The 15282-nt window shown below is 44.6% G+C and overlaps 1 protein-coding gene across 4 annotated transcripts in view; it reads left to right on the top strand.

Annotated features, from left to right (window-relative positions):
* OXSR1 (oxidative stress responsive kinase 1) overlaps positions 1-15282 on the top strand; it is a 93175-nt gene that overhangs the window by 10174 nt on the left and 67719 nt on the right. For all 4 annotated transcript variants that reach the window (XM_086467383.1, XM_086467382.1, XM_086467384.1 and 1 more), the window contains exon 2: positions 9207-9319. In XM_086467383.1, coding sequence (XP_086323509.1) covers positions 9207-9319 — 113 coding nt within the window. The remainder of the gene's footprint in view (positions 1-9206; positions 9320-15282) is intronic.

Below are 15282 nucleotides of genomic sequence, written 5' to 3'. Positions count from 1 at the left end.
GGCGGCCGCAGCTCTTTGCTGTGTCCAGCACCGCTTGGCGGTGGGGGGGGCAGCCGAAAGCCGGGCTCAGCTGCATCCACCGTGAACTGGGTGATTGTAGGTGAAGCCGTTCACTGGTGAAATGAAACAGCAAAGTGACCTGGTGACAGTTTTGTCAGATACCTTGTTGACATGCTTTGCATGGCCAGCCCTATTCCTCACCCTCTGTTCCAGTCCTGGCCTGCATTATATTGACAGACTGACCGTTTTCTCTCCAAAGCCATCACTTCTGGTCTGTAAGGATTCCCAACCCCAATGTTTGCCGAAGGTGGGAAAACAGATGACATTTCTCTTTTTTTTTTAAGGGCCTAAGAGATATCGAAAGAGTTTTGAGAGAACAATGCGGCGTGGGGTGGGGTGAAAATTTCCATAAGACTCCCTTTCCTCTTTGCAGAAACCTTGGCATTGAATCGTGCAGTTTACGGTAGCTAGATCTCTCTAAGGCTTAGAAATCAGTTATAAATCATTTAGTTATAATGTGGAGTTCAACGAGGCCGTGGGGAGATGTACCCAGCTGTGGCTATTGCCCATCAGTTGCTGATGGCTCTGAAAATATTGGACTTTTTACAAGTGACTAGATATGGGTTTAACATATTCCTGCTTTCGAGTTTGAGAGCCGAGTTAAAGACCTTGGCAATAAGTCTGCAGCATCGAGTGTTTCTGTATTGATGAACCACTGGAGGGGAAACATGTTCAAACAAGTGCTGGCAGCACTGTGTGATCTTCACTGGCTTATCATCGCTCTCCGCTGTACACGGACCATTAGGAGTCTTGAGAAAACCATTGTCTTACATGGGCAGAAGCCTCTCGGCTCTGAACACAATGCGTGGTTTTCAGTGGTGGTGTCAGCAGCGAGAGCTCTCATCAAGATGGTGAATAATTCACTGTCAGCAAGTTTACGTGCCGTTCAAATATTTCAGCTGTATTTCTAATTTGATAGCTCAGTTTCAGAAATCTGCTTCTCATTTTCTGAAATTCTTTGGACATGGTGGATTAGTGCTGGAATATTAGTTGTCTTTTGGACGCTGCAGTTGCTAACACAAAATGATTGAGCAAAGATTCTCAGGGTTTGGGGGAGATACGTAATTCAGTCTTAACAACATAAGTCCCTCGTGTGCGAGTGAAATAAATGGCCTTGCAACTTGCACAGAACTTCAAACTGCTTGAGCTCTGGCTATGCTGGAATAAATGATCAGAGGTCATTACAAAGAGATACACCGGCAATTTAAATGAAACAAACATAGGATTTCACCAGTAAGAAGGGTGCTTTGTCCCATTCCTCCTTTCATTAAAAGATCTAGACTGTAGTCATCAGATGTGCTGGTGTGAAATAGAAGAGTCATTTGTATTTAAGTCTTAATTGTGTGCCTGGACATATTGCCTCCCAATTATTGCCCTTTCTCAATGTGTTGTCCAGCATATGCCCTGTGTATTAACGTACGTGCAGGCACCTTTGGCTTGAACCCAGTGAAACGTTCGCCGCACTTGGCCGTGCTCAAGGTGAGCCCGAAAGAGGAACGAACGTGCTGCATTCAGTGACGTGTGTCATGCCACATCGAAGGGCAGGGTGACCTTCTGACCTTGACCGCATGGAAATGCAAAGTTTTAGAATAATTTATTTAAAACAGGGTTGAGCTATTCTTTTTAAAGCCTTTTCCTCAGAAATATGAGGGTAGCTACTGAATGTCAGAGTTCAGCTCTTACACCTGCCTGTAGGACTGCTGCACGTGCGTAGTGCAGGTGTCTTTGTCTATAGTGTGTACTTACGCTGCGACGCATAGTCAGTGGGGGTTGCTGGTTTTCCTACCCCCCCCCATATAGGCTCTAAAATTGGCTTCCTCACAAACTGTTCAGTTAAATCTGCTTTTGCTTTTTGGCTTTGCTTATGCTTCTTTGTTATAATAGATGATTTATTTCTACCCTGTGCTGTATTAGCAAGTATTGCTTGCTCTCTTCTCTATTCATTACCTTTCTGCCTCTGCTGGAGATCAAATACTGCACAACTGGAGTTAAGAGAGGGTGCACCAAGTTAAACCTGGCCTCTTACTACCTCTATCAGGTTTTTAAGTAGGGTGTTGCCATCTTGTGCTGCGGATGTGTCATCCTTCAGCTTGCAGAGAAATAAATGTAAAGCCCTGGTTCTTCTCTGTATGGGAAATACTATTCATAGTAAATCCATATCAGGAATGAGTGGTGGAAAGGCGTCTGGGAGTGAGCGTGACTGTGTCGGTGCAGCTCTGGGTGCTTGCTGGGGTAGGTGCATGTCTGCGCTCCCCATGTTACGGCAGGAGGGGAGCTCCACTCACTCTTGTGATTTTGTAGCTTTTTTGGTCATCTTGGCCACGAATTACTCTGCTGCTTTATTTTCCTTCAGGTTTTCCAACTGGGTGTACAACAATACTGACTGAATTCTCCCTTACCGGTTTCACTGCTGCTTGCAGTGTTTCTAACAGCAGACAGCTTGCTGTTTGGGTTTGCTCTGAGCAGCGCTAGAATCACCCGAGTGATCCTCCTGCTGCTTCAGGGCTCTACCTTCACTTCTAGCGTCGTTAACATTTGCCACACTCTTCCTGCAGTACTGCGGTGAGTAGATGACACTTGCCTGTGAAAGCTTTCTCCTCACTGTAGGTGAGCAGATTTTTTTTTTCATCCCCTCTGTGGCAGCGCTAGAAATATGTCTGAGCCCCATTATGAATTCCTTTTGGTTTTATTGATGCTATTTGTTACTCTTCGTGGATTGCATCTTCCATTTTGTAGTAGGAATTTGACATGTAGTGAGTGGGGAGATGGCCTGAAGAACTACAAGGTGTTCAAGGATCATTAACACTGCATTACTTCACTCATCCTGAATCGTTGGGCTTGTGCCAGGAAGACTTTTGACGTCCAGTGGACTCCTCTTACCAAGTTCTGTTTTAGGGAAAGGAGTATTCCCACCCTGTACAGAGCTGGCTACAAATTTAAGAGTAGGCTTTTTTGCTAGCTTGTTTTTAGGAGAGGCTCATTCTTTGTAAGAGGACCCTCTTCTCACCAGAAACCTCAAATGCGCTGGAGAAAATAGAGGCATAACTTTGCCTTCATAGCAAACGGACCAAACAATGCAAGATCAATCAGTGTTTGCAATCTGGTATTTAATTTCTTGTTTAATTAGATCTGTGTCTGCTCAGTGACAGAACACTTAAATTCTGTTCCCAGTCTTGTAGCTTCTTGTTTTATTACTGTATTGTCCTTGGAAGGAGTAACCACAGAGCAGAGCCCCCACAGCTCTTTGGCATGAGGCTATCAAAGAGTTGAAGCATCTGGAGATGGAGGTTGCCGTCCCCAGGCTTGCAGTTGCAGGCATGAATACTGAGTCTGTGGAGCATTACAGGTCTCCTGGGCTTTGGGTGTCCTGTCTTGTGTGACCTGCAGTGAGGACCATTAATGTCACATCCTTGACCAAGAGGCTCCAGTGTGTGTGTGATTCCACGGCTGGATCTTCTGCTTGTTGTGTAATCCCATAAAAAGATGTGGAGTGAAGCAAACTGCTCCTCTTGCTGCTTCTGCAGCTATTCACAACAGGGTTGGTGTCACTAGCAGCGTGTAAGACAGACCCTTTGAGAGATTGTGCCAGAGCACCCAGGACATGGTTCTGAATTCCTACTTTTTTTTTTTAATCTGAAACTGGATACCTGGAGCCTGAAAGCCATTGCTTGGTCCAGAGCAGCCTTGCAGGGAAGTGTTTTGTGTGCATTGTTCGTGAGAGGAAAACCCGGGGGCACAATTATAAACAGAGGCTGCGTCACGAGTGACTTTCTGGCACTGCACTCCAGATAGTGGAGGATGGATTCCAGATCTCACTTAAAAATAGAGAGCTTGTGTGTGCGCTGGGGAATGGTGAAAGGAGAGGGCAGGGTTGTGCAGAGGCGCTCAGCTGAGCGTGGTTTAAAGCTGAGGGAGACTTGGGAACATGGTTTACAGGGGCAGGCTGGGAGAGCTGGATTTCTTCAGCCTTAGAGTGAGCTACGAGGGGCTGTTGTTGCTGTCCTCGACTGTCTAGTGGGGAGTTACAGAAGAGATGGACTCTGCAGAAGTGTGTGGTGAAAGGCCAGAGTTGTGAGCAATGTTGGGAAATCTAATTAGATAGTGAGGTGGAAAGAAGTTTTACCATGTGGGTGGTCAAATACCGGAACAGCCAAAAAGAGTGTAGAAGTATCAGCTTTGTGAGCAACTGAATTACCTTTAAAGGGAACTTTCACATCTCCCAGGGTACCTGAAATGTAGTTTCCAATGATGGGATGGATTTGAAGCTTGAGCAAGGCTGTTCTGTGAGCACTCGTTCTACGTAGCTGCTGTAGACTGACATTGCCATGGTGGGGGAATACTGTTCCAGAGCCAGGATGTGATGTTTGTCTTGTGACTGTTTGGCATGACTGTTCCCATTGCTTAAGCAGATCTCTCTGCCAGAAGGACCTCTGGCTTCAGTTGTGTTTGCCTGGGAGGAGGCATCAGTGCAATTCATCCCAGTCTTACTGGGAGAGCTGCAATGTCCTTATGTGGCTGCAAAGATTCCGCTATCTTTGGAAACAAAGTGTGTATGAACATGCTGTGTCCTCAGGTCAGTCCCTTGTCTTTCCACTCTTCCAAATAGCCTTGAAATCATTGGTTTCCATTAACTTTAACAGAGATCTCAGAGGGTTTGTTTTTCTTTGCCTTTTTTTTTAAAAAAAAAAAAAGAGCAAGCTTCATCTAAGTTATGTGACAGTAAGTGACTGCAGGAGAGATGGCATCCAGCCTCCCTTGAAGGCTGGCGGTGGACTTCTGTTGGGAGTTTGTCTCAACTTAAGAAGTAGTTCAGGCTGGAGCTCTGGATGCTGAAGGTACAGGGAGTATGGATCCAGGGGACCGGAGGAGGTAACCTGGAAAATCAGGCTTCAGTAACTGAGTGCTTGGGGAGTTTTTGGGTTGGGTTGTTTTCATCCGTTCAGAGATTGGTTTGATTTCAGAAAGAGCCATTTAGTCACAGAAACATGAAAGAAGCAAGGGTTAGAAAGGGTATGTTTTCCTCCTTAGGCAGTGTTTCCTAAAGTAGGTCGTGACCCTCTTATGCAGGAATTTTGCAGCTGCTCCCCTAAGGGTTGGAACTGTGTCTGAGAGCCCACAGAGGCAAAAGCAGGGGGTATTAAACAGATCCTAATACCCATTCGGGGTCTCTTTCCTCCCCCCCTCTCAGCTATCAACAAAATGATCTGCTTTTCAGGAATAAAGCAGCAAGCATTTGGCCGTGCCCTGTTCTCATTGTTTTGCTAAGCCGTTATGCTGGAAGAGATTAACTAGGGAGTGAATTTTCCCCGAAAGCTGATCTTGAGGGAGGTGGAGGGAAGAGCCTCAGCACTGACCTTCATCGGAGTGTCTTGAGGTGGAGAGCATGCATGAACTGAGCACAGGAGCGTTAACCCAGTGCTGCCCACAGCGTTGCAGCTGAGCAGCCTGGGGCTGCAGTCGGCTCTGGTCGCAGCAGGTCTGGGTCTGATGGGAGAGTTGGTTTGTCTGTGTTGTGCTACCTCAGCACAACTGCCCTTGTGGTTTTTTTCCTTGTTGAAGGTGGTTCATAGCAGCTAGGGAAACCTTTTCTCTCCCTACCTTTCCCAACAGATTTTTTTACCTGCTCCTAAACTTAAAAAAAACTCTCTTAAAGGCTTTTTCTTTTTCTCTCCCTTGGTGTCGTCATTTCGATCTACGCTTGTTTTCACTTAGCAAATGAAATGTTTAGCATCCTTGCTGCAGCCTCTCTTCTTTCCTTCTCTTGCCACCCTGGAATTTCATAAACAAATGGTATGGCTGCCGCGCCTGAAGTGGCTGTGTTGCTATGTTTTCTGTGCTCCTCAAAGGAGCGTGGAAACCTGTCTTTGTTTGGTCCCAGAAGCACGGCATGCCGCTGCTGCTACCAAAGAGCAGCTTGCTTGTGGCACATAGTGCTGCAGCTTGGTTTAATCCTTGCTTGATACGCTTTTGAGATTTCATTGTTTCTCTGTAATTAAGTGCTACAGAGGAGCTGAAAGAAATGACGAATTAGCGGGAGAGGGGGGAGTTGGGGAGAGCAGGTGGTGATCGAACTGAAGAGAGCTGCCAGAAAAGTAGGAGCAGCAGGGAATTAAATGGGAGGAGTCTTGAGTTCAGATGATTCCCTGCCATGTGCCCAGAAGGATTTAGTTTGGGATTTCATTACTGTTCAAATAATGCCATACACTCATAACAGATCGGGTCCCTGTAGGCCGGGGCATTGTCCAAACACTTAGTGAAAAGCAATTTTTGCCCTGAAGTCCTAGTAAGTGTCAATCAGGAAGGCTCAAGGAGTGGAAGGAGCTGTAGCATGCATAGTCCTGCTTTTAATTAGTCTGCATCTATTGTTTCTGGTAGTAGTATCTTAAAAAAAAATAAAACACTAAGCCATTCTTTGTGTAGTCATTTTTATAAAACCCTGGACTTCAATCTTTTGAAAGATTTGGTCTGCCGTAGTGGTGTCACATCTGGATCGTAAGAAACATCTCTGCCGGTCGTGCTGACACGAGCTGGGTTTAAGGGGCACAGAAGTCCTGGTATGCCATGTTGTAGGGGGAAGCAGGTGTATGCTGACGCTTTTGAGTGTCTGAGGTATCCAGAGAGAGTCTTTGAGCACAGATACTCTGGTGCTGATGAGGACCGTGCAGGTAACTCTAGAGATGAAGACGTGCACTGCAGAACTAACTGAAGAACAAAAAGGGTTGTGTGACAAGACAGTCCTCTGAGGTGCACAGTCGTATATTCTTATAGCATCTGGCTTGTGTTTTCAGCCTCTGTCTATTACTATGCACCAAGACGTCCAAAGAAAGAAATCATAACACTGCTCCTTTGAATGTATCAACAGCAACGTTTCTTCTGGGATCTAACTCTTTCCAAAGGAATGATACAGGCACAAGTTTGTTTTTTGTTCTGACTTCCAAAAGGCTCTTGCTGTAGGGAGACCAGCAATGCGAGGAAATGCAAACTGACCTCTCCTGCCTCTTGTCACCACTTCTGTATGCTCTGCTGTCTTTATCTTGAGTCACTTCGTGTGTTTTCACTTTCCACCCCCCCCAAAAGAAGCAACAGAAAAATTTAGGCCAGCAGGTACTGGGTGGAGAGAGGCAGGTCAGTGCGACTGAGGATTCCCAGTGAGTGGGAATGTGTCTGTGCTGGGGCTGCTGCTTTCACGGTGGAGTCCTGCACATGCTACCTGCCAGGCAAAGCGACCACAGGGAGTGAACGTGGAGATTGGCTTTTGGGATCTTTGTCCCGTGCTTAATGTTGTGTCCTTCAGCCCTGCTCCTGGCAGTCTAGCTGAACTCGGCTGTCAAAACACTTTTTCAGAGTGCTTTTTGTTAAATGCCTGCATAGACTCTTCCATCATCTCCATCCTTTGCCCAAGGCCCTGCTTATGGCTCTCAAACTTCATTTTCAAAGTCACTTGTAAATATTCTTGCACCTATTGCTCTCCTTTCCTTCCACCTAAGCTTCCCCTGGTAGTTTTGGTTTGCCCTGTGCTATGAATAGTCTCTGAAAAATGTGTGCAAGTAATAAATGGCCTCAGCATTGAACTTCTTAAAAACCCATTTGCTTCGTGAAATAGCGCAGCTTTAGTGACCTTGCTGTTTTGTGATCTTCGTGTTGCTGCCTTCTGCCACTAAAATGTAAACTCTTAAGTGCAAGGATTCAACTGGCAAGCTGGTGCTATTGTCCAGAGTACCCTTGCAATGCCATATAAAGCGAAGTGAAACTGCTGTAGCTCTGCTATAGCAGGTACTGATTAAAGATAGAGGAGCAGAGCCCCACAGTTCAGGGCTTTGTAATTTATTTTGGTGTGACTTTGGATGGAGCGGTTTTCCTTGTATGTTTCAAGGCTGGATTTCAAGCTCTTTCCCCCACCTACGCTTTGAGTTTGACTGTGACTTGGCGCAACTTGCTGAGAGGAGACTATTGATGGTGATTGTAGGGGAGCTTCAGCAGCCTTTGGTCAAAGATGAGGTTGAAAGCTTTTGCCCCCATTTTATCTGAACGTACTAGGAAGAAAACAGTTTTCAAAAATGTGCTTGACCTGTATCGCAGAACCTCGAAGTAGTTTTTATAGAGTTAAGAATAGGAGAATCTAGTGAAATAGGTGTGTTATTCCAAAATGCAGAATAGCTGTTCTTGTCTCCCCCATCAGCCCAAATGGGCTCAAGAGTTATGCCTGGGATAGTGAACAAAATAGCTGTGCGTTTACTTTCAATAACATTTTTTTTTTTAGATATTGGCAATAGGAAGCTCTTGGGCTATTTTCCACCTGTCCTACCCCCATTTCTATTAATTTGAATTTATTCCTTTCCAGTGAGGTGTGTAAATGCGGGGAACCAAGGTGAAGCTAGAAAGTGAAGCAAGGTGTCCTGTTGATGAGATGTGAATGTTGCAACTGTTTCTGAAGGCCATCCTTTTGATGTCAAAGGATATGATATTGCTGAGCACTTTAAATCCAGAACTCTTATCCCTACTTCTAGGGGTTTGAACAACTGTACACTAAAATGTGATATTTTTTCCCTATAGGAATTTAAACGTTCTCTGGCTGTGGTTTTCAACCCGGCCACTGAGTCACTGTGCTACTATGTGAGAAGTGGAGCTGAACAGGCTTGAATGAAACCTGCCTCGTGTCTTTGCATAAAATGAGGAGAGACAAGAACAGCAATTAGTACATAAAAATATTTGAAAAATGTCATTAGTGTTGGTAGCAAAGAGTGTGGCTTGTTTCGACACTTGGGTGAACACATCAGGTTAAAAGTCTGTGTAACCTCAGTGGCCTTTCTTTTAAAAGCACACGAGAAAAATGGCTCCTCAGTTAGAAGCAAGCTGGAGCCTGGAGGTTTTTTTTGTCTGCAGAGCTGTAATGATCCCTGCAAGGGATCAAAAAGATCCACTTGTTTTCATTTGATTAGCCCGGTGGTTTGGTGTTGCAGCTGAGCTGACCTACTGAGATGCGCAGACCTGGAGTGGGGAGTGCCTGCGGGGTTGCCCTCACTGGGTTTTCATCTGGCTCTGCTGGCTTTACTAGCTGGCACTCGTATCTGTTTTCTGCTGAAGTCCCTTCATTTCTGCTGAAGTCCCGTAAGGTCTTGCTAACTATCTGTCTCTCTCACCCACAGGGAGTGGAGCGACTGCGGTGGTGCAGGCAGCCTTCTGCACTCCAAAGAAGGAGAAGGTGGCAATTAAACGGATCAATCTTGAGAAGTGTCAGACGAGCATGGATGAACTCCTGGTATGCCATCCAAATTGTCTGCGGAGTAAATCAGTTAGCCTAATCTCTGTGTTTGCTAAGTGCCTTAACCTTCCTTGAGGTGGTGTGAAGGTGTTTGGCTGATTTCACTGGAGACGGTTCAGTTGTCCTGGTTGTGGGAGACAGTACGTAAAAAATGTTAAAAAGATCAACTGTTGGAGAACTTCAGACTGTTTAGAGCTAAGCACTTTGTACAATCCTTTTGTTTTGAACAGAGGTAATGTGCAAGTGTGAAGCTCAGCTGGACCCACAAGAGCTCTTCAGTTTGAGGGGGATCCAGAGCTACGTGCTTCCAGAATCTTTAGAATTTAAGGGAATGGTTTCGCTTTCTTTTCCTTTCGCGCAGATCGTTAACATTTTTTTTTCCCTTCACCTGTAAAGATAAAAACTGAATGAATTAGTTCTTGTTCCTAATCTCTGTCTGGTACTAATGCCAGCTAAGGGAACACTGATGTATCGCAGGCTGCCATGTGGAAACCCCCACTAATTTTGAGTTCAGGACAGAAGGTAGAGTCCTTTGGAGCTGTAGCTCTGTGATTGTCTTTTGCTCTGTGCCTCTTCTCAAGACTTTCCCAATGAAAACATCTTCTGGCAGGTAGCTGTGGTAACTAAAATTCCCTTTTTCTCATCTGGCTTGTATGTTGATGGACTTTGTCATCTCCTTTCCTGTGTATGTGAGCTGGTGCTTCCGTAGTGCAGCAGCTGTCACATTCACATCACGTGTGGAAGGTGCCTGCATTTAACCTGTGCAGAAGTAGGCATTCCTGTGAATATTGAGGTCGCTCCACTAAAGGTGAGAGCTGTCTTGGGTCAGACTTTCTGTAGTACGTATTGGCTGCAGGGGTTGAGGAAAGGTGATGAGATGAGGCCTTGTATCACCTTTCCTTTTAAAGCGACTGTCTAGGATTTTTTTTTTTAATCCTACCTGTCTTCCTTTCCTCTTGCACCCTGGCAGCTTCTGTAGTGTTAACCCAAGCTTTTGTTTTGGTGATCGCAACTAGAAAGTAGAGCAGACACAGAATTTGGGAATCCTGGCTAGCTCTACACTTGTATGATCTTCAGCAAGTCACTTGAACCACGGTTCCAGTTTCCAGCGAGTGACTAACGTTATGTTTTATCTTTATAGGTATCTGCAAATCTACTCTTGTAAAGAGGAGAGGCTCCATCCAAACTGTCACGTTTTAGCCTGCCTGTGACGGGTTGCGTGTGGGACTCTTCAAATGACCTGCACTCAAATCCTCTTATAGTTCATGCTAGTGTAGGAGTTGGAGATCTCTTCCCTTTTCACAGCTGGTCTTTTTTTGTCGTGATACCAACCCTTGGTACTCTTTTAAAGTCTTTAATGTGGCTTGTCTATACTACTCTGCCTCAGTTGTATTCCTAACTGTATTGTCATGATGTAGTAATCGAGATTGTTAGTCTTTGAGTAATTGCCAATTCCAGCTAAAAGGGTTCAGAAAGGTATGGAGAGACTTGGCATGTAATTTTAGATAAGTACTTCTAATTGCATACTTTAAATCTCTGACTGACCTGTTCTTCACAATGATTTTTCTTGTTATGGGTGGGACTGCAATGAATTGCTGTTGTCAGCTCTCTTAAGCGTCCAATTCTGTGACCAGATCTAGTGTGGGTCCTTCTGTAGGCTGGTGTATGCAACTATAGATATTCTTGAAGTTAAAGTCATGGAGAGCTGGAGTGGGGAAGAGGATGGTTCTGTAGCGGCTTCCTGGGGCAGCGGTCACCAAGGTAGATGTGTTGTATGAAAACATGTTTTCCTTGGGCTTGTTCTGAATTTGTCATTTATTGGGTGTTGTTTCCCCGTGTGAGAGCTGAAAGAATGGAAGTTCCTGATTTCCCTACTCTGTCCTCTTACCTTCCCTGCTTTTTATCTTGTCTCCATATTTGCTTCTTCCCCAAATTAAATATTCTCAAGCTTTTCAGTCTTGTAGTCTCCCTTCATGGCAGTTTCCCTGATCACTTTAATTACGTTTTTTGAGCAACTACTTGTTATTGCAGGATTGTTTTTCTTTTTCTTCCAAAAAATGTGAATGTAATTCCTTGCAGATTACAGTGGTTTTAAGAAGCAAGAGAAATATGATGAGTTCATACTGGGGTGTGTTATGCCCCCTTGTTGCTTTCTCCTCTCCTCCAGTGCAGTTAAAAGCATGAACTCGGGCTTTTGTTAGATCCATTATCCTTCTATTGTGCTGAGGGTATCTGAACACAGTAGTCAGCTTATAGTAAAGTCTGATGTACTGCCTGGGGTCAGGACAATGCTCTTGTGTGACGGCACTGCCCAGCCATCAGGCAATGGGACAGAAAAGGGAAAATTCCGCTTAAATTCTTTCATAATTTTTTTTTTTCTCTACAGTGCTTCAGACCCATAGACTTCTGTATTGAAGAAAGCTCACTTATTTCCATAATCTGCCTAGCAAAGAGGGTAAAACAGTGTCATGTTGCTTGGGAGAGGGTAGGGAGAGTGGCAAACTGTTCTGCCATCGATAAGGATGACTTGTTTCTTCTGTGACTCTTTCAATGCCTGGACCACTTAGTGGCTGGTGCTTCTATGTCTTGGGATGGAGAAGAAGGGGAAGGTTACTTTGCAGTGGGTTAGGAAATGCACAGTGAGCAGCTCTCGCTAGCTGAATGAATGAGTGGCCTTGAGCTTCCTTTAAGCTGCTAGAGCAGCAGGTGCCCAGAGGCCAGGGAATCTGGGACCACCGCCTAGCTCGTGGAGATGCCCCGCTTAGGGTGATTAAGTGGTGTGACTTGGCTCGCTTAAGGTATTGATCTTGCTCCTTGTATCTCAACGTACACTTGAGCTGTGTGGGTGGTCAGGGATAACCTGCGTACTTTGCAAACACTGCACGACATTCTAGGTTAATGAACGGATTAATTTATTGCTGCTGCAGGGATTAATTTATTGCTGCTACAGGGTACAGAAATACAGGAAGGACCAATTTGGTTGCGTCATGAGGAAACCAAGTTGAGGGCATCCAGCTCTTCATCAGAAGTGCTCGTTGCTGTGAAGAACGTAGACAAGCAGGACTAGAGAGTGGCTCTTTCTAGCCCAGCTACTGAATTAGATGTTGTTAGGCAGGAATTTATACAGTGCTTGATTTTTATCTTTTTTCCCTGTATGTTTTTGAATGCTCCAGATCATTCCTAGACTGCCCGTGGGGTTCAGCTGGAAGGGAAGTGCAATATAGTTTATGATTCTTTCTCAACCAGTGTGACTGGGAGTGGACTGTAAGGGGAGGTGGTCAAGCGCAGCGTTGTCTAAAACTGGTCTTGGACTTTTCAATTTGTTACCAAGTTCCACTTCTTATTTTGTGACACACAGCAGTTAAACTTACGCAGCATTTGGTGTGTGTTTGAAAACAGTCTGCTCACGTGGTGCTTCTCACAGCTGGACACTGGTCACTGCTGTGTTTTACTCTTACCTCTCCTTTCCTTTGTGGGATGCTGGTTGCAGTGCTTGAAACGCAGTGGTGTGTCAGCTGAGTTAGCTTTCTTTCCTCCAGATGTTTTTTTTCCCTCTATGCTTTGAGTAGATGATGTGGGTTGTGAGCTCAGCAGTTAGCAGGAATGTTGAATGGCAGAGGGGAACATAGGCTATGGGGTATTTCACATTGGGCTTTCCCAGCTTGGGGGGAATTGCTGCCTATTTAGTTCCTAGGGTGAGTCACCAGGAGACAGGTTCAGGAAGGAGCACGGAAGATATGGCTTTGCTGCTCCTAGGAAGAAACTCCAAACTCTTCTTAGTCCAGAGACTGATATGACTGGGCCTGACAGGTCTACATACAACAGGAGTGAAATGAAGGTACTGCTCTTCCACTGTTACGGTCAGAGGACCCTTAAGGAAGCCAAGGGAACAAGTTTAACTGCAATAAAAAGAAACATCCTTTTGAATTCCATGGAATTAACCTGGGGAGCTTGCTGCCAATAACATGGAGATCAAACATTGTGTGAGATTAAATAAATCAACCTGTAGTTGAGAAGGTTAAATTAGATAGGATTTAAAAAAAGGATTATGAACTGCCCTGTTTTAAAGCATAAGCCAACTGTTAACTGCCCAGGCTTAGTCAGAAGTCTTCCCTCTGGGCAGATAACCGTGTAACTGCTTGTTATAGGGTTTTACACCTTCTCTTGAAGCCTTGGACAGGATATTGAACTGTCTTTGATCTGGCAGAGCAGTTCCTACAAGTGGATTAACCAGACTATGAGGTTGTTTGGAACAAAGCAGCAGACCGCTGTAGAAGTAGTACAGATGTTTCATCCATGCCTGTCATTTTATGGAGCTTGCCATTATAATTCCATTTCCAGTCCTGAGGACCTTTACACTTGCTCCAGGGGGAAAAAGTCCTCAAGTGTCAGTGCCAGAAAGTCTGGTGTATCATATGTGGCTTCTGCATGGTTATTCGATATGCAACGTTACGTGTTTCTCACATGATGAGATTGCAGCTTTACAGAAGACTTAAACCTAAGCTGGGTACAGCTTGGTTGTATTGTTTCTCAAAGCAGCAACAACAAAAATCTTGATTACTGTGCTGGTTGAAGTATCTTTTTTTGTTTGTTGAAGTTGAAACATCAGTATGAACATCAGGATTAATGGTGGGTAAAATCCTGAATGTAGAATGTCTTCCTTCACTGGGACTGGATGAGCATTAGATGGTGCATGTAAATAACTTTAGAGAGTATGTAGTTGACTGTGTGGACTAATCACAAATTTAGGGCATTGTTGAGCTGTAAACACTGAGTATTGATCTGAACTGTAAGGGTCAGTGATATGTTAGTTGGCAAAGTGGGTAAAGCTGGCTTCGCTTGTATCTGTGAGATGTGTCAGTCACTTGCCCGTTGGCTTTGTGGCTGAAACCAATAAAAAATGGGTGTGCATGAATTGCTACACCGTAAGTTTTGAACATCATCATCTTTCAGTACTTTGTCACTGCTACTGCAGACCCTGAAAGAGGGTGTGACCACTGAATGATGCTGAAGAATAGCCATTGAAACGGACAACTGCTGAGTCACTTGCCACGGGGTGGTTTGTTCCCATCATCTGAGATTAATTTCTGGATGAAGACTTTTTATCCTTTTCAGAATTGTTTCTTTTCCAGTGTTGCTCTGGATGGGCTAATCTAACCCCTTTGTAATTGTCATTGTGTCTCCTGTAGCTACATGTTGAGGTAAGGAGTTGAACTGGATAATCCAGAGGTGGAAGTTGGGTCAGAATCTCTGATTTTGAGCTTTGTGCTCTTTCCTCATCTTCTTCAAAAAACATTTAAGTTGATTGTGGTAGAAGAACATGTGTGTGGGGGGGCGTTATGCTGATGTTTAAAAAGGGGAATGAATTAATGTTTTCAATTTTACAACCTTTTAGCTAAACCATTAGAATTTCACTTGGAGCAAAATTTGAATGGTTATGGCTGCCTGTAGGACTAGAGCTCTAAACCTTGCTTTAAAAGGATGAAGAAGAGCTTTAATGCCTTATACCTTGAGATAGCTGAGAAGTTCTTTGCCAGCCATAGTTAAAGCATTGGTGTGTTCAAGGGGGAGATTGCATCTGACCTGCTTCGATTCTCCCCTGGGCGTGCTTTCCCTCCCCAGTTCTCTTATGATTGTGATGTGGTGTATGATTAGTGTAGCCAAGTAGATAGCTTTCCAGATTCCTCTGAAGTTGCAGGTAGCCACATAAAACCATACTGCTGCTGTGTTGTATCTCTTGAGTTTGTGTAAATGTGTAGGAAGTAAAACTAAATAAAGCACGATTTTCATCCTTGTATTTGAGAGCAAGTGTCTTTGAAACATGCCTCAGGGGCAGATAAACACAGAGTAGAAGGGTGATGATGTGAACAGAAAATAGCAGTTAGAAAGTTCAGCTAACAGCTTAAATACAGCCTGACCTGCTTCGTATCTCTGCTGCTGTTAACTCGCATTCAGTTGTA

Source organism: Leptosomus discolor, chromosome 6 (assembly GCF_034619465.1).
Source record: "Leptosomus discolor isolate bLepDis1 chromosome 6, bLepDis1.hap2, whole genome shotgun sequence".
Lineage (NCBI taxonomy): Eukaryota > Metazoa > Chordata > Aves > Leptosomiformes > Leptosomidae > Leptosomus > Leptosomus discolor.
The sequence above is the reverse complement of the archived record's forward strand: the minus strand, read 5'-3'. Positions and strand labels throughout refer to the sequence as shown.